The following is a 19,539-nucleotide window of genomic DNA, read 5'->3' as shown; positions in this document are numbered from 1 at the left end:
AGCCCAGAGAACAACAGACAAAGGGAAAGTTTTTTTCCCCCCCATTTAAAAAAGTTCTAGACTTCCCATTGGTTCTTTTGGTCAGGTGACCACTCCCCCCCCCACCTTTACCTGGGGGACTTTAACGCTTTATAGGTAAAGCAAGTAAAGAACAGCTACCAAGAGGGATTTTACAGCTAACTGGCTGTCTGGGTGTCCATCAAAGGGAGCTACCTGCCACTTTATTTATCACACTTCCTCTTTGTTAGTGAATCAACAAAGCACCGTGTGATGCCTGGTAACAAATATTTAGCAGTCTCCAAACTTTAAGGTTTACAAAGCACTCTGCAAGTGTTATTTATAGTAAACGGTACAATATTTACAAATCATTTAATATTGGGAGTGCTATTTGGGTCAATATAACAAGCTCCATATCCTCTTTCAAATAGGCCACTGAATTCATTGTGACCTGTTCTAGTTGCTGCATATCAGTTTTCTCCCGAGTCAGTTTTGGAAATCAACTGCATCACATAGCAAAACATTCAGTAAGCAATGGAACATAATCGAATGCCTCTATTCTAGAACAAGCTGTAAGAAACAAAGTGTAAAGTTTTTTGCCATATCAAAAACATTATAAAAACTGCAGCAACATGTTTTACCCTTTAGTAATTAAAACTGGTTTCATGTGGTCATTCAACCAGCTCATAATGCAGCAGCAGGTTCATGTATTTTAAAAAGTGTTGCATACCTGATCCAGGAAAATTCTGGCTAATGGGGCGCAGTCTGTGGATTTAAGGAACCGCACGACGTCAGCCACACTCCATTCCAGAGGGTTACTGTCCAGTTGCAGCTTTTCGGCAACTTCAATCTTTAGTTCCTAACCCACCCGCCCCCCCAAAATCCCAAAATGTTATATTTGCCATGTCCACATAGCATGTTCCTAAAATAACTCTGAACTTGAGAGGCAGAATAGTCTAGCGGAATGCTAAGAATCGGAAGTCAGGAAGTGCTGAGTTCTAAAATCCCAGCTCTGCCAATGGCTTGCTGTGCAGCTTTTGGAAAAATTCCCAAAACTCATTATTTTAATTTTTTTAAAATTGGTGTAGTATCCTCTAACTCCCTCCCAGACAAGTTGTGAAAATTAGTAATATTTGTATGCTGCTTTGAGCATGGGAAGTGCTAGTCCCCTCAAGTTCATGGTCCCTGCCTGACACCAGGCATGGTGATGCACAATCTCAGGCTTTTACTCAATTTCTCTCTGCTCCTGGATTCCCAGAGAGCAGCAGGGCCTGAAAACACTTATTTTTGCATGGCCAGGAGAATGCATCTTTCCCATTCAGGTGCAGAACTCCCCCTGGTTATCACTGTATCACACTAGAAGTCTAGACTAGCATCACATACAATACACAAGCAAAACCTTAGCTGTGATCTTGGCAATATTAGTCTATTCATTTGGAAAGTTATTTTGCCCTGCTATGAGATGATCTGAGAATATGAGGTCACCATTAAGGTTGTGTGGAAGTGAAAGTTGTGGTATGTATTGCTTTTCAGCCTGTATTGGAGATGGGAGTGAAAACTTTATGGAGTGCTTCTGATAGCATTTTAAGCAATCTGACAATGGCACATTGGACCTTCTTATTTTCATGCTTCTTAAGCTTTGGGTGGGTTCTGATACAATCAAACTACATTTCATTACAGTTATGTTAATTTTAAGTTTTAATAATTGCAGACGCAAGTTCTGAAGGAACAGTTTGGTACAGCAGCAGCTTGTCAATTCGTCACAAACAGGCGTTTTTATTTTTAAGAAATACCAAAATTTGCTGATAATTTTGGTAATATTTTCAAAGACAGGATCCTCTTACAACAACATTTTGGCCTTGGCTGAGTGAATAGATTAGCCAGTAAGATCATCACAGCTGTTATCTTAACCCCCTTTAGAGCCAATATTTGCTGTCAGCCCTTCTCCTTACAATTCAAGGAATGTCACCTTTGCATTTAGCACTGGGAAGACAGGACACAGCGTGCTCCAGGTGTACACTGGAAATTAAAAGCAACTTTCAATCGGGATGATGAGTGAAATTCACAGCAAATTGCCAAATGGAGAAAAAATTCTGAATTGATGGTATCTCCCTCCCCATGCCTGAGGAAGTGATCAAACCGCTGAGAAAATAAGAAATTTTGTATTTTAAGAGGTACCTTTGGTGAAGGGGGTTTATTTTCATCATCAGAGAAGGAAAAGGTCCGGAGCTTCCTCTTCCGCTTGTCTTGATCCTGAGCCAGGCAGTGGGACAGTTCACTTTGCGTGGGAGAGGAGGACCGCGATTTCTTCTCCGACACTTCTGACTCTTCAAGCAGTTCATCTTGCTGCTCTGAGGTGCTGTCCTCACTCAATGATTCTTCATCTATGTCATCCTGGTCATCCTCTTCCTCTCCCCCACTGCCCTGAAGGAGAAGAGAAATAATAAATTTAGAATGGGAAATTTAATACATAAAAGTCCTGTGACAGTCTCTGATCTTTACAGTCCCAGTTGCTATTGTAATGATGCTATTGTAATGATGCAGTGCTATTGTAATGATGTTGGTCCCAGGATATTAGAAAGACCAGGTTGGTGAGACAATATCTTTTATTGGACCAACTTCTGCCAGTGAGAGAGACAAGATTTTGAAAGATACTACCTCACCCGCCTCGTCTCTCTGATCTACAGGAAATTTTTGGCTGCACAGAGTCTAAAGGAACTGGTAACTGGCTGTGCAGCCTATTCCAACACCGAGGCAATCTATGAACGTGCACTGTACTGTGCAAGTTTCCTGTAGCTGCATACCTGGGGAGAGCCAACTGGAGAGCTGTCCACTGAGGTGGAAGAACGTTTTTTCTTATGGACAAAGAAGTGTTTTCGTCTCTTCCTCCTCTTGCTTGTTTTCTTCATGCCTGCTTCCAGATTACTGTGGCCACCTGGTGGTCGGCCAATCCTTTTGTTTTTCCTCTTCCCATAATAGTGCGCTACATGGACAAAAGCGAAGGGTGTGTTTTTCACATGCATTGTGTTGTAATAGAACTTCAGCATCATTAGTTATCACTTATCAGCTCTCAGGAATGCAGAATCATTCACAGAAAGCTTTCCAACAGAAATCCCAACTGTGGAGAACATCAACATGAATGGGTCTATTCTTTCCTTCAATATAATACATCAAGTATGCATTTATTAATAAAGTTAATCACCCAACAAAGGGAGATTATATTTTTTTAGTTCTGAGAAAGGCCTCAAATGAACAGTTTTTGGTGCAAACAATGTCATCAGCTATAGCGTGGCAGATGGTGGTGATGGGGTTCTGCAGGATTTGGCATGGTCTGTACAGATTTACTGAGATGATACATAATCTACTCTCACTGTGGCCAGGAGTTCAAATTAGTAAAAGACATTATGGAAGCAGCTTGTTCTAAAGCAGAGTGGCAGGAGTGACACAAAACTTTTAATGAAAGTATCCAGGAATCGTTTTTGTCCTAGAAATCAGCAGCAGGAATTAATACAACATTAGGCATAATAGTTAATAGTTGGTTTTATGATGTTGCAGTTCACTGTTAGATAATCATTGTTTTGATCCAAGATACAGGTATCTAGGTCTATATCATTAGCACTTGGGCTGCTCATCAGGGTGAATGAAGTGATATATAATTTGTAACACATTTTGAGATCCTTCTGGATCAAAGGCATTGTCTAAATGAAGATCATTACATTGGCAAAAAACCCTAGTATCCACTCACTGTATTTGGTCTTTGTCAGGATAGAGCAGTTCTCTGAACACTTATCTAGCACCATCTGTGGGCCAAAGAGATTTGGACAGCATTCCAGTTTGATGCAGGTTGTTCTACAGAAATCTGCCACCCGATCTGCTGTTCTCACAACCTCCACAGTGGCACGGTAACTCTTCCCTTTGTACCTGCCATTGGGAGAATATCATCAATAATCTAGCTGGTGCTAATACTGTTATTCGCTATGATAAAGGTGCTATATTACATTATCAACATCAAACATTACATATTCTAAATAAGTTTAAAGAGAGCTCGTGAAGGTTTTTATGATTGTTGATCCAAAGCCCAAATCCTCCCTTTAGCAACATAAAATGACAGATGCACATGTGAATAAATATTAACAAGCTAGTACAGCATGGGCAGTTGCTGTGCCAAGCTTCGGCACACTGCCCTGCTAGTATGTTTCCAATATAATTTGGAAGAAATATTCCCATAGTTTATATGGGCATGGAGACTAAATCATCTAATCTAAGATGGTAATGCAAAAATTGCCAATTAATGTCCATTGGCATGTAGACACCTCCTTACTAGGATCTGGACTGACTCCACCAACTCACTGCAAAGGCCACTGAACAGCCATTAAATGGATAACTTACAGCCCCAGTGAACTCAGGTACATTTGGCAGGTTATTTGGATGTGGAAAGCTATACATCACATTACCAACCCCCTGTGGCTCCAACCACTCTTCCTCAACCTACTAAGCAACTTATCAAGGAATGGAAAGGCTAGTAACACCATGGCTCCATGTGCCAGAATGATAGCTTCTCTTTTGACTGAAGACAACAGATTAATGTTTTCCCTGGTGCCAGTAGAGGATGAAGCAATAAGAAAGGGCATCTTCTATTTGTCCACTAGCCTTATATGACGCAGACAGATTTTATGGAGGAACTACATGGTGTGGGGGTGTTGTGTATAGCTGAGTCAAGCATCATTCCCTAGCTTTGCTTTTTTAGTACATCCAGTGGTATATGCTAGTGAGTCTATTGGGGATACCTCAGACCACAGTTCTACTTAGAATTACATACTGGCCCTAAAATCTGAAACATGGAGAAAAAACAGGCAGTGATTTTCATAGGTAGCCTGCCCACCCATCTCTGACCTCACTGTTATATCAGATGAATATATTTAATAACTGCAATAAGCCATTCAAAACTGACCTTTCCTTTCTCACAATATTTATTTTATTTATATAAACTTTTCTATGGACTCATCACTATATCTGAGTACACAGAACTCCCACGAGGTAGGTAAGTATGTCCATTTTACAGATGGGGAATGGAGGCAATGAGAGAGTTAGTGACTTGCTTAAGGTCATGCAGTAAGTATGTGGCGGAGCTGGAAACAGAATCCTGATCTCCTGGTTGGGTAAAAGTCTAGTACCTCAACTACAGCACCATCCTTCTTTTCTTTTGGGTAGTTAACCAAATGGCTCAAAATTGCTGGGTTTAATAATTATATTATGTTAACATGATCACAATATTCTTTCAGTGTGGTTCCTAGCCACATATTGGTTTCTCAGTAATAGTGAAATCATGGACCAGTAAGGCCCGCAGGAGCACTGGGCAGCATATTTGCATCAAAAATGTAAAAGGGATTCTCCAACCCAGCTCTTCCCAGTGCTTGACTCCAGCTCTGTATATAGGCTAATATTTAAAGAGAAATATTTTTCCACTATGGAATTTGGCTGAAGGTGCTGACAGTCTGAAAACCTTTCCTGACACTTGCAAAGCAGAAACACAAAACTATCTTCAATCAAATTACAAATCTTTTACCCTTTTGCTGCTGATCTTCTAGTGCATATGCCATGTTGAACTAGTTACTCCAGTAATACTACACTGAAATCAAAGTAGTATCAGAGCACACCTGATACAGTAAGCAACAGCATATCAGCTGAACTCTGCTGGATGTTCCTGAAACATTTTGCATGAGTTGGAGGGTTTAGTTATGCAGTGTCCTTATTTGTCTTGAACAAACCACATGTCATTTTCCGACAAGGCAAATAGTTAAACAAAAATGTAGATTGTAGAAGATATTACTACTGGGATCAGTTGGACTGGGATGTGGGGCAGGAATTTACTTTGCTTTCAGGGTCTCTCCATGCCCATGCCAGGCAGCATCCTCATCCAGCTGGAGTTCTCGAAGGACACGGCTAGGTTTGTAGGCTGCGTTGATCAATAAAGTGAGAACCTGCAAATGGAGATGAAAAGAGGAGGGAAAAACCCACTAGGTTATTCATACAGTAAATATGTTTTAAAGAGCTAGGGTGGATTGGAAGATTAATTCAATTTTTCTGAATTAACCAGCATCAAACCACTACTATCTGAGATTTAAACTCATTCATAGTGGGATTTGGGGAAAAAAAGCAACTGCTTACATGATAAATCATAACAGACTGTAAGCAGGGTCTTGCCAAGTCTTCAGAATTTGACTGCCAAAAGATGACTGATTTCATCAGTTTCCAGAAATTTTTGGAGATTCACTGTCCTTATCTCATATCACCCAACTTAATTCAAGGGTAGACATTATAAAGCTCAGGCAGTCCTGGATAATGCCAGTGACATTTTGCTGCCTATACATGCTACTTCATTCCTGAGCTTTTACTATTAATCATGTTTACTATGGTAGTTCCTAAAAGACAACTAAGAATGCCATTGTGCAGGGCATTGTACAAAAAATAGTAGATGGCCCTCCCACAAAAAGCTTGTAATCTAAATAGATAAGACAGACACTGGGTGGGAAAAAGGGTATAATTCTGGGTATCATCCAAAAGGTATGGTCCTGTGTAATCCATGACTTCTTGGCTGTGAAATCAGTCATGTGCTACAGAACGGGGCACCAGAATCTAAGGTTTCATTTAAAAAAAAAAAGAAAAGAAAAAAAGTTTCTAGCCTTTGTTGCAGTGATCATCTGCTCACATTTGTAATTTTATCAGTGCAGTGTTGCCTTCCTGATTCTGCAGACAACCTGAATAAAGAGCTCTGAAAAGTGCTAGCAACCTCATATGTCAGTCGTGTGTTAATCACCTTGACATTCAACCCATCTTTAGGTTTCAGAGTTAACTATTTTCACACTAATCTTTTTAGCAGAAAGATCTAGATAGGATGCTTATTCCTACAGTCCAAGACCACCTCCAAACACATTTCCAGGTGTCAAAGGCCTCAATTTGCGAAATCTTCAGCTTCACCCCATCAGTTTCCACAAGGCGATTATATGCATCAGCTCAAAACTCAGATACACCAAAAACCAAAAAGGAGGGACAGCATAAAATATATTAAGCATATCAATATAAACACAAGGGCTACTATATTGATTGTAGTATTCATTTTCGTAATTAAATTCCTGGATGGATTTTCAAACTCCTGTAGCTGCTACAGACTTTGGTAGGATTTGTGGGTATTCATCAGCACTTCTGAAAGTCAGGCCTTTTTAAATTTAAACAAAGCTGCCACAGAATTTCCAGTCTGCCACACTGGGAGTACTGCAGAATCCAGAAGCCTTGCTATATAGATAGGCTCAGCTTGTTGTGAAGTACCCTGAGCCTTGCTCGAAAGAAGTCCACAGTGAAGCAAATTAAACGATTCAATTCACCCTCTATGAAATGAAACATCTGTATCAACATAACATAGAATCTGATGTGGGAAGAGCTAGCACCATTTGCAGTTTAACAAGCAAAGAGACAAAACAAGGGTCATCGTTCCTAGAAAGGTTGCAAAAGCACCTCCACAAAGGATCTTGTGCAGTTGTACCATATTCTGTCCATGAGAGAACATCATTTCTCTAGTCAATGGAGCACAAAATCTACTACTTTAAAAATAAAATAAAATAAAAAAAAGAGACATTTAACATGCAACAAAGGTCCCTCCCAGAGGCAGCTTCTATAATCTGGTTCTTTCTTACAGGAATACAGATTTGTCATGACAGATAAAACCAATGGTTCATCAAAGCCAGCATCCTGCCTTGGGCAGTTGCTGATACCATATGCTTCAGAGGAAGGCAACTCCTTTGCCCCTATAATGCTGCCTGGCCAACTGTACAACATAAGTTACAATGAACTATTTCCCAAGCCTCATGGCAGTCACGTTACACCCAAAGCATACAATCTGATTCACTGCTCTACAGCCAAAATGCTTCTGAAATAAATGTAGTCAAACTTTACTAATTCTGGGTCACTGAGAACGAAAATGATGCTTAAAATTGTTGATTGGCTCTAGTTTTCAAGTTATGCTATTGGGTCAGTATATACGACCCTTGACTTGGGAATAGCAGAGGATAAGTGAGTTATAAAGGGAAGGGATCTCAATTTAAACCAGAAATGACTAAAATACATCTTTGACTGGATCTATGAATAAATCTATGACTGGGTTTGGACAGTACTTGCTTTTTAGGCAAAACAATGAATGATGCAATCTGAAGCTGGTATTGCGTCATACATGATATGAATTGCATCATGTTATTCCGAGAAGTCATGGATGATGCAATCATAATGAAGCTTACATCACTCTGCTGAACAAATTGCCCTATATCAGCTCTAGAAATCATACAGTGTCGTGCTCTCTTATTTGTCAGTGTTTGATTTTGCAAAGGGACACATTTCTGTTTAGCCAAAGTGAGCAGAGATGCCTCGTACTTGTATGAACAGTGCAGATAACTTCTGCTATGTTTGTGGTGAAGTGACTTTTGCATCACAAAAGAGCAGTATAACCACTATGATTAAGAAAGCCTATCACCTTTCTTTTGGCTGCAAAATTGGAGATCAGGACAAGAGGTGGGCCCCACACATATGCTGCAACACTTGTGCAACAAATCTTCGCCAGTGGTTGAACAGGAAAAGGAAATCTATGCCTTTTGCAGTGCCAATGATTTGGAGAGAGCCAACAGATCATACCAGCAATTGTTACTTCTGCATGGTGCCTCCAGTGTGTCAAAGAAGAAAAAGTGGACTGTGCATTATCCAAACATTCCATCAGCTATACGCCCAGTACCCCATGGAGAAGGGCTGCCGGTTCCTGATGCACCAGAATCATTCTCACTTGAGTCAGATGAGGAAGAGGAAGAGGATGAAACTTCTGGTCCTGAACCATCAATGTCACAGGACCCACATTTTCTCCCATCCTCCTCCTCTGAACCACACCTCATAACACAAGGTGAACTGAATGACCTTGTCAGGGATTTGGAACTACCCAAGAGTAAGGCAGAGCTGTTGGGCTCCAGACTACAGCAGTGGAATCTCCTGGCAGGTGATGTTAGGGTTTCCATGTTCCGTGACCGTCAAAAGGATCTTGTCCCATTCTTCTTCATGGAAGGTGATCTTGTAGCCTGCAACAACATCGGTGGTGTGATGGCAGCCCTCAACATCGTTCACGATCCAGATGAGTGGAGACTGTTCATTGATTCATCGAAGACGAGTCTTAAAGCTGTTTTACTGCATAATGGCAATGTTTTGCAATCAATTCCAGTTGGTCATGCTGTCCATATGAAGGAAACCTATGACAACATGAAACAACTTTTGAGGTGTGTAGACGGGCCGACTCACCCCTGCGGTGCCTCCTGCTGGTAACTCTGGGAATTAGCTCGTTCCAGCACTGGAGCGCCCTCTGCAGGCCAGTGATCCGCCTGTCCTCTGGCCCCCGTGTCCCTCCCTGGACCCGGTGCCCTTTTACATGGGGTGCTGCCCCCTGGCAGTAACCCCTTTCTCTCAGAGGTTTCCCCTCCTCAGGGAACCCCCACCCTCTATCCCTACCTTGCCTCAGTGTATGGCCACTGCCAGTCATTGTCTAACCCCACGTCCTGGGGCAGACTGCAGTATCAGCCAACTCATCACTGGCAAGGAGGGTTTGGACCTGCTGCTTTGGCCTACCCCTGGGCTGCCCTCTGCAACCCCCAGTACCTGTTAGCCCAATGCTAGGCTGCAGCCTGGGGCTTTCCAGGCTGGAGCTCCCCAGCTCCTCAGCCTTTCCCCAGCCCAGCTTCACTCAGGTATCCAGTCTCAAGCTCCCTGCATCTGGGCCCTTCTGGCCTGCTTCTGGCTTCCCTGGCCTTTTATAGGGGCCAGCTGTGGCCTGATTGGGGTGTGGCCCAGCTGCAGCCACTTCCCCAATCAGCCCAGCCTAAAGGCTGTTTTCTCCTGCTACAGCCCCTTCCCAGGGCTGTTTTTAACCCCTTCAGGGAAGGAGCAGGGTTCCACCCTGCTACAGGTGCATAAACTATGACCAACATCAGTGGCAGCTTTGTGGCGATTTGAAGGTTGTTGCTCTCTTGCTTGGTCTGCAGACTGGATACACAAAGTACTGCTGTTTTCTCTGCGAATGGGATAGTCGTGCAAGAGATTCCCACTACATCAAGAAAGATTGGCCACTCCGACAGTCATTGGAGCCTGGGAGGAAAAGCGTTCAGCATCCACCACTTGTTGAATCAAGGAAGATTTTGTTACCGCCCTTATACATCAAGCTGGGTCTGATGAAGAACTTTGTCAAGGCCATTGACAAAACACAAGCAGCTTTCAAGTACCTCCGTGGAAAATTTCCAAGGTTAAGTGAAGCTAAGATAAAGGAAGGTGTCTTTGTTGGTCCTCAGATTCGTGAACTTCTTTGAGATGATGCATTTGACCATGCACTGCGTGGCAAGGAAAAGACGGCATGGAAAGCCTTCCAGTTAGTGGCAATACATTTTTTCGGAAACAACAAGGCAGACAACTACAGGTTGTTGGTGGAAAACCTCCTCAAGGCATACAAAAGCCTTGGTTGCAACATGTCACTAAAGTTACATTTTTTGCACTCTCATCTAGATTTTTTTCCACCGAACTGTGGAGCAGTGAGCGACGAGCATGGCGAGCGATTTCACCAGGACATTGCAACAATGGAGAAACGCTATCAGGGCAAATGGAGCCCATCAATGCTTGCAGATTATTGCTGGACAGTGACAAGAGATGCTCCATTTAATGAATACAAGAGACAAGCCAAGAAGCGCCGAGTAGACACTGAATAGGACTAAACTATGTACGTAACAGTTTTTTGCCTTTTGTTTCATAATAAATTTTAGTTATATAACCCTTTTGCTGATTTTTAAAGTGTTACATAAACAGGACAGGTGAAATATTATCATGTAAAGCAACCATAAACACATGAAAAGACCTAGGTTTACAATTTATGATTAAAACTCTACTATCTATACAAGATACATAGACATAAAATGTAAAAACTTTAATATCTTAGAAACAGTAGCCAATCAGTTGTTTTAATTGTCATATTTGAATTCAGCACATCAAAATACATAATAAATAGCACATTTTATCTCTGAAGCAGACGACTTCTCAAAAATTGTAGACCAGTGTTATCTTTAACCTGCTTAGCTGCAAATTTATTGAGGGTATTAATTTATCAAACTCTGATAACTCAGCTACAGTATTCACCTGTGGCTTACTCTTTTTTTCCCCTCCAGTTCATGCAAAGTGTTTTTTTACACACACACACACACACACACACACACACACACACACAGACACGCTCCATCAGAAAAATGTACATTTCTGCAGTGGTGCAGCTCTACAAATGCTAAATATAGTAGAAGTTGTAGATGGGGTTCAGGTTTTTTGATCACCATGTTGTCTGTCACCAAAGGACAGGAAAATGCTTACAGATTTTCTTAGCGAATGCAAGACTACTGTGATTTTTATACATGGCATGGTTTGAGTTTTCCATAAAATCAAACTCAGAAGTGGCTGTCACAAGTGGCTTGGTTGCCAGAAAGTCTTCCCTATGACCTTTGCTTCCTGATTTTTGTTTGATGCAATAAAGCAGAGGACTCAGAGTTAACTCCACACTTAACCCACATTCTATTCATTTTGAGAGAGTTGTACTGAAGTGGGGAAAATATTCTAGAGGAACTTCCCAAGAAAACATTCACCATTTCATTTCAGGAGATATTGCACCCCAGACATATTGTTGTGGAAAATTCAGCAAAATGACTATTGTCACAAGGGACATTTTCACGTGATTTGCTGTGTAATATTTTCTTGAAACGAGGCAGTTTTCAATTGGAAAATGTCTCCATTTTCACTCACAATGCTCCGTGTGAGTGAAAAAGTCATGAATCTGGCAGATTTGCACAGACATAGGCCCAATTAAGTACCTGCAACAAAATACAAAAAACTATTTAAAAAGAGAGGTTTCCCATTCAGTTGGGAATATTTTGCACCACTACTTTTTTTCATAGGACAGAAACCATATTTCATATATTCCAACACAACACAATAGAAGCTTTTGGGGCTGCTTGAAATGCCTTTTTTTGTGTGTGTGCAAAAAGAAAAAAGTGCTAAAATACTATAAAGTAATTGGATGTTATAGGGATTTTAATAGGGCTGAACTATTCTAACATCAGCTGGTAGTTTTCAGTAATGTTAATTAGGGTTTACTTGACATCAAAATAAGAAATGCAATAATAATGAAATGATTACATCTCTGGTGGATCAGAGGTATTTTACCACATCTCTAACCACTCAATACCTTATGCTTAATTTTAGACAAGAAACAGAACACTCATCAACAATAATCATTCTATTATTCAGTGGTTCTTAAACTTTTGTACTGGTGACTCCTTTCACATAGCATGACTCTGAGTGCGACCTCCCCTTATAAATTAAAAATACATTTTTATATATTTAACACCATTATAAATGCTGGAGGCAAAGAGGGGTTTGGGGTTGAGGCTGACAGCTTGCAACCCCCCCATGTAATAACCTCACTACCCCCTGAGGGGTCCTGACCCCCAGTTTGAGAACTCTTGTCTTATATCGATTAGTCCATTACCGATCTCTAATTGAGAGTCACTCTGGAGTTTAATATGCAGTACTGTACACACAGCCACACACTCATAACCCTCTCACCTCTTTAAGGACAAGAACGCAGTTCCCCGGTCCCACAGACTGAGGCAGCTCTGCAATTCTCCCTTTGTTAAGGTAAGGTCCTGAGAAGCACCGGTGGTTGAAGTAGATCTTTGGACAGCAGTACTTTCCATTAATTACAACTGAGAAATGAAAATCAGCAGCAAAGATTTAGATCATGCAATGCAAGACTGGCTTCTTGAAAAGTTTAATATTTTGTAAAAAAAAGTTTAAGCCACATACATTTTGGGAGTTAAAGTGTCACATTTGCAACGATAGCATTGATTGTAATTGATGCTTCTGAGATGTACTTATATTTTACATGCATACTCACACCCTGTTTATGTATTGGCAAAATCCATATAACAAAGTGAGCCCAAAAACAGATCCAGTCACACTGCTCTGCAATTTATCATGAGCCTTTGACTGCCCACCTCATCTGTGCTCTCCCAATGATCCATTCCCTGCAACTACTTCTAACATTCTAAGCAGCAAAAAACACTTGGAACAAAAAAATCAGCATGAGAAAGGTTGCCTCCTTTTCCTACGAAGAGTCAGTATTCTGAGGCCCATAACAGGGAATATTCATTCCCAGACCAGTTACAGCCTTAGGGTCACATGTATACTTATCCAGGCTAGAGATGGGAGTTTCATGCCATTAAAAATAGGATATTACCAACTTTGCACTGGAATACACAGCACTTTTTTGAGCCATAGAATTTTTGGAGAAAGCAGACATAAGAATTTGCTATTTTAGGTAATTTTTAAAAGGTTCCAGAGTGCATACCCTTTCAAACGCCTTACACTAGACAGAGTAAAATAAGGTACTTGACTTTAGAAGCAGACAGATATGCAAGTTACCACCAATATAGTTTAAGAGGGTTCTTGAAAAGGGCTAGATGTATATGATACAACCACATTAAAAGCAGGCTGTTTCCCTTTCCAAAAGGTAGAAAGCACACATTTCTAGTCCTGATGGAAAATACTGGAGCTTACTGCTAGTCATTGGTCCTGATCACTTGGTGTCAGAGACCTATGGCCATTGTCATTTTGGGAAAATTTAATATTGTTCAATGTGGGGAAAGTGGAAGAGGGAGGAGTTGAAAGGGGATAAAAGGGACAGTCAGGAAACATTTCTGTGGCAAATTTATTACAAAAACATAAATCAAAAGCTGGCTGTTTAAAGTTCTTCATATGTTTGAACCACTGGAAGTCCCAGTGGAGGTGGATTGGAGGGCATTATATAGGTGAAATGGGCACAGAAGTATGACAAACCTACACCAGAGAGTGGCTCTGTAACTTATGGTATGAGATTATATCTTACATCTCATGCAAGTCTATGACCTGCACCCATGCTATCTTCTTTTGGGAAGGTGTCAGAAGAAGCAAGGCAGGGTCAGACTGTGTCAGACCACAAAGAAACTCCACCGTACTGAAGGAAATGGTGCTGGTGATTTAATAGGAGATATTCTTTCTTCTAGGTAAGCCTGATGCTAAGGGAAACTATGCAGTTGGGGGGGGGGGGGGGGAACAAAGGTCCTAGTCACATGATATAATTGGAGAAGATTAGTAATTGAAGCACCAGAGTTCTTGACACATTTCAAGTCCAGTAATTACTGCTCCCTAAATTCTCCTTGCAGCTTCAAGCAGTGAAGCTATTTGCTACTTCCTAACCTAAACTGTTGTATAATATTGCTTTGCATTGTTAAATTGTTAATCCTTAAAAGCAGCAAAGAATCCTGTGGCACCTTATAGACTAACAGACATTTTGCAGCATGAATGGCTTGCCAACTACAGAACCAGTTTCTCCTCCCTTGGTTTTCACACCTCAACTGCTAGAACAGGGCCTCATCCTCCCTGATTGAACTAACCTCGTTATCTCTAGCTTGCTTCTTGCTTGCATATATACCTGCCCCTGGAAATTTCCACTACTTGCATCCGATGAAGTGGGTATTCACCCATGAAAGCTCATGCTCCAAAACGTCTGTTAGTCTATAAGGTGCCACAGGATTCTTTGCTGCTTTTACAGATCCGGACTAACACGGCTTCTCCTCTGATACTTGTTAATCCTTGTTTTCAGTTTGCATGTCAGTTGAAGTCTGTAAAACGCCTCGGCATCATTCAGAATTTAAGCTGCTATATCAATATATTTATGGATGTACAAATACAAAAATAAAGTAATTTTACTCTAGTAGTCTTATAATTTTGATTGAAAAGCACTTTAATCTAAAAGGCCCTAATTCCAGTGGTTTATAAACTGACATATTGACATTATATCTCCATTTTAAAACCCATTAATATGCAAAGTGGTACAACCTTAGACATGCATTTTACTGTGTGGGAAATAGAGCAATTTAGGGTTAGATACTATGCAGCTAGAATTGTATAGCTGTTTCATAGAATCATAGAATATCAGGGTTGGAAGGGACCTCAGGAGGTCATCTAGTCCAACCCCCTGCTCAAAGCAGGACCAATTCCCAACTAAATCATCCCAGCCAGGGCTTTGTCAAGCCTGACCTTAAAAACTTCTAAGGAAGGAGATTCCACTACCTCCCTAGGTAACCCATTCCAGTGCTTCACCACTCTCTGAATGAAAAAGTTTTTCCTAATATCCAACCTAAACCTCCCCCACTGCAACTTGAGACCATTACTCCTTGTTCTGTCATCAGCAGATGTACTTATATACATTCTTTCAAGACTTCAGAAAATGAGTAGATTTCACCATTTGGCACATGAGGTTTTTTACACTTTGAAAATTCTTGCTCTATAGTGATGATCAAGTTATCACAAAGACAAACAAACCTGCACATCAATATAGTATTCTAACAGTTCAGTGTGGAATATGAAGTGTTTATTATAACAGCCCAACCCAAGCGCCAGAGTTTTATGTATCTCTCTCAATATTATTTTAATGCATTTTTGCTGGGGGATGCTTACACATTAATTTGACAAGAATTTCCTTCTCACACACAGCATATGAGATTTACTGGTATGTATACCATTTATATAGCTTAGAGGAAAGTGTTTTGTAAGCAACTAGGTTATTAAGACTAAATATTTCGGCTCCAGGTGCTCCTAGCACATCCATTGGTGGGAGAAAAGATTAGGTGCTACAATAATCCAACTTCCAGCATCAAGACATGTTCTCATTGCACCATGTGCAGCAGTAATTGTATGCTGTTACCAAGTTAAATCTTCCTTGCTGTTTGAAAGATTATCCCTCAGAACAGTTTTTACCCTATTGTACTAATTCAGGACAGCGGAAGTTATTGAGCAGCTAGACAATTATGCCATAGAGATACAGAACTCTCCTACCTTCTTAACCCAACAAACAAGACGCTTACCTGAGTCAGTGGAATTCAGTTCCTGGTTCTTCAGCCTCTCATGGACAGCCCTTGAAGACAAAATTCTGAAATGGAGAGAGGACGTTGGGAAGAGACCAAGGTTGATACATCAACATCCAGATTGCAAAAAGGTGAGGTCCTTTCTCACTCCCAACTTAGTGTATCAAGCCTATGGTTTCAATTATCTTTGTAGTATTTAACGACTTTACTCAGGCTGCAGGAAGAGCCAGTTGTGTTGATCTAGCTCAGCTCTATGCCAGTAGTGTTCTTCCCTTGTTTGAAAAAGCCAGGTGTGTCAAAGGTGCATGGTAACACAGCCCACTCCATTTGGAGACACCATCACAGTTTTTACATTTCGCATGTTTGAAAATATGTGGATTCAAACAAAAACTAAAAAACACTTCTAATGGCCCCTTTTAAAAAAGCAGGTGGCTTGACATGTTAGGAGAGTCTATTTTACTGAAAACAATGGACCAAGTATTGGGATGTCCAACCATGTAAAATCTGATACCTACAATGATATCAAGGTCAGCAAGAGTAACTGTACCATTGTGAGTGTCACTTGAACAAGCTCATGCTACATAGTTTCACAAAACCTTTGAAGATGAGAACACAAGGATGGTCTCTATTTGAACTATTTTTTCTCCCATTTTCCTCTCCTTTTTCAATCTGGTAAGCATCTCATGTAATACAACTCCCACTCTGGAGGAACACCGTAGCTGCACACTATTTGAATGAGAGCTCTTACATGGTACAACTGAACGTTCCCATCAAATAATGTGGAAATCTCAATTGCACAACAGAACACTAAGGAAGTCAGATTCTGTTTCTTAGAGCAAATGTACACTGCACTCACATTAACACTAATGAAGGTGGCTGTATGCTCTGAAGGGAGAATGAATCTGAAAATGAACTGAAAAGAGTTGAAGCAATCATCCCAACTCAGGATAACTACTACAATAGTTCAAAGCTTCCATAATGAAATCCACATGACGACAATGCTGACAAATATTTTAGACAGCAAAAAACCTTTAATGTCCTCCAATACTGGAAGATCACTCAGCTTCTTAAAACAAGGGATGAAGCAACAACTAAAATCCCAGAGTTAAATGATCTATTAACCATCAGTGCAGCCTATATACACTAAACTGTTAAAACCACAGCTTCCCACTCAAAGAGTGTCCCTGAACAGTGCTGTAGCTCTCATTTCAGAAGGGCAGAGAATGTTTTTCAGTATCAGTGGGAATTAAGTATAGGTATAAACTCAGGCCCAACAAACTTCACTGACCCTTTTCTATGAAACCAAAGCTGCAAAGACAAATCACCATCCACACTGATTATAATAATAATAATAATAAACTTGTTACTTACTGTTTCTCTGGTTGAACCACAGCAATTTTCCTCTGTTTGTTCACTGTAAATCCGGATTAGGGTGGGGAGAAAGGAGAAGAGAAAGGATTTAAAAAAAAAGCCAAGCAAGTTAAACTTCCATTACAAAATATTTTTTATGACAGCACTTCCTCTAAGTTTTAAGCCAAAGGTATCTACATGAAAAAATTGCTGCAGTCATTTAACAGCTGACACAAGGTTTATACCAAAACAATGAGGAGTCTGGTTGACTCCTCGTTGTTTTTGTGGATACAGACTAACACAGCTACCCCTTTGATACGAGGTTTACACCAGTCATCTGGGCTGAGATTATCCAAAAATGTTTAGGGGATTTGCATGCCCAATTTTCATTGAAATTAATGGAAGTTGGGCATCAGATCCTCTAGCCAGCTGTGAAAATCTCAGCTTTTGTGCACAGAATTATCTTCTTCACAAACTTGTACGTTTCAGGCCAGTCATCAAAGTATTTATAACAACAGCTAAAAAGAAATAAATCTGCATGACTGCCTTCTCTCACACCCATCAATACTGTGATATTTGAATATTTTACAGGTCTAACTAGGCAATCTAATGTCACCAAGAAGTTCTAGACAAGAAGATGTTACCAAGATAATGCTGTGAAGTTATATAAAAATAGCTACATGTTAAGTGCAGTGTTCAACTACGAATACAGGTTACAATCCAGGCATTTGTTATAGTGAAAACAATTTTGCTATAACAGAAAGACAGACATGTGGATTTGCTTGTGCGTGGAGGAGCCAGACACCTAGAAGAACTGTTCACCAGCGTGATGAATTTAAAGCTACATGGACTGACTGATAGATCATGTTTGAGATTGCTATGTATTCTATACACAAACAGTGTTGCAACCAAGAGTACTGTTGCTGGGGGTCACCCTTCTGATATGCCCCTTATATTACTTTAAATCTCATTCTGAGCTGACCAGAAGGGTTGTACGTTGCCTGTACTACTGTATCCCTAGCCATTTTGCATTGCATAGTACATATGAACTATATGAATGTACAAGTTTGTACCGTGTCTCACTTATCACCTCACCCCCTACAAGTGAAAGATTCCTAAAAATATTTCATGTTTATATTTTATGTAGACACTAGTAATTGCATACATTTTAAAAAATGAGATGACACTTTCATTTGTAGCTTCATGAAGTAGGACGGGGATAATTCTGCAGTAGATGCACTTGTTAAAATTTCAAAGACCTTCCATCCCCACCTTGACTGCTAGTAATTACAAAGAGAACAGAACTGTTACCTATAGCTCTGCGAGGAGGTCTCAGCTGGTATCCATTGGTCTCACACCAACCCACTGGAAATATATTCATCGATTCCACACTCACTATGCATTCAGGAACTGGCTTTTTGGAGCCTGTTCAGTGAAAAGAAGCAAAATGTAACTGAAACAGCAGTTTTCAAAATTCTCTATTGGGACCTGCTATCTGTATGTCAACATGACTGCAAAATAGTGCCACTGGTTTAGCATTTTCCCCTTCCTTCATTTATCAGCAACTATTTCCTGATTTCATTTCTTCACTTCTAAAAGCTGGAAAAGAAGGCGTTTGTCATCTTTCATTCAGCAGAGTAGCACAAGGCATAATAAATACACCTTGATGTTCTTTAAATAAAATCAAAGGCGGCATGGATCAGTGTTCACGTCATGCTCCCAGTCAGTACCCAGGGCTGAAACTGGTGCTCCCCTCATAGCTAAAGCCCCAGCACCCCTTACAGGGCTGAAACCAGGAACAGAGCCGCAGGGCTGAAACCCTGAGCCCGAGCACCCCCACGAGACTGAAACCAGGAGCAGAGCTGCGGGGCCAGTGCTCCCCCCACCCCATCTAAAGCCCTGAGCCTCGGTGCTGCTGAGAGTCAGAAGCCCTGAGACTCCTCACCCAGCCCGGAGCCCTGACCGCCCCGCCCCTCCCACTATGGCTGCAGCCCCAACCCTCCGTGGCTAAAGCCCCAAGGCAGTACAGTATTGGTTGGGTTTTTTTTTTTTTGGTCTGTGCTTGCTGCCTGATTGAGGACTTCCAGTTCCATAGGGTGTCTAGTTGACCGGTAAGTCCGTAACTCTGGTGTTCATATCTTTGAGGTTCTACTGAAAAATAAAAGGAATATAAAGA

The 19,539-nt window shown here is 40.8% G+C and overlaps 1 protein-coding gene across 3 annotated transcripts in view; it reads right to left on the bottom strand.

Annotated features, from left to right (window-relative positions):
- Nucleotides 1–19,539, bottom strand: part of SFMBT1 (Scm like with four mbt domains 1) — a 138,240-nt gene that overhangs the window by 7,333 nt on the left and 111,368 nt on the right. For all 3 annotated transcript variants that reach the window (XM_045025115.1, XM_045025116.1, XR_006581206.1), the window contains 9 exons: nt 18,675–18,788; nt 17,385–17,427; nt 16,014–16,078; nt 12,673–12,812; nt 5,869–5,978; nt 3,743–3,918; nt 2,802–2,980; nt 2,176–2,421; nt 728–856 (listed from right to left, as the gene is read on the bottom strand). In XM_045025115.1, the coding sequence (XP_044881050.1) occupies nt 728–856; nt 2,176–2,421; nt 2,802–2,980; nt 3,743–3,918; nt 5,869–5,978; nt 12,673–12,812; nt 16,014–16,078; nt 17,385–17,427; nt 18,675–18,788 (1,202 nt within the window). The remainder of the gene's footprint in view (nt 1–727; nt 857–2,175; nt 2,422–2,801; nt 2,981–3,742; nt 3,919–5,868; nt 5,979–12,672; nt 12,813–16,013; nt 16,079–17,384; nt 17,428–18,674; nt 18,789–19,539) is intronic.

This window comes from Mauremys mutica, chromosome 7, assembly GCF_020497125.1.
Source record: "Mauremys mutica isolate MM-2020 ecotype Southern chromosome 7, ASM2049712v1, whole genome shotgun sequence".
NCBI classification, from domain to species: domain Eukaryota; kingdom Metazoa; phylum Chordata; order Testudines; family Geoemydidae; genus Mauremys; species Mauremys mutica.
The sequence above is the reverse complement of the archived record's forward strand: the minus strand, read 5'-3'. Positions and strand labels throughout refer to the sequence as shown.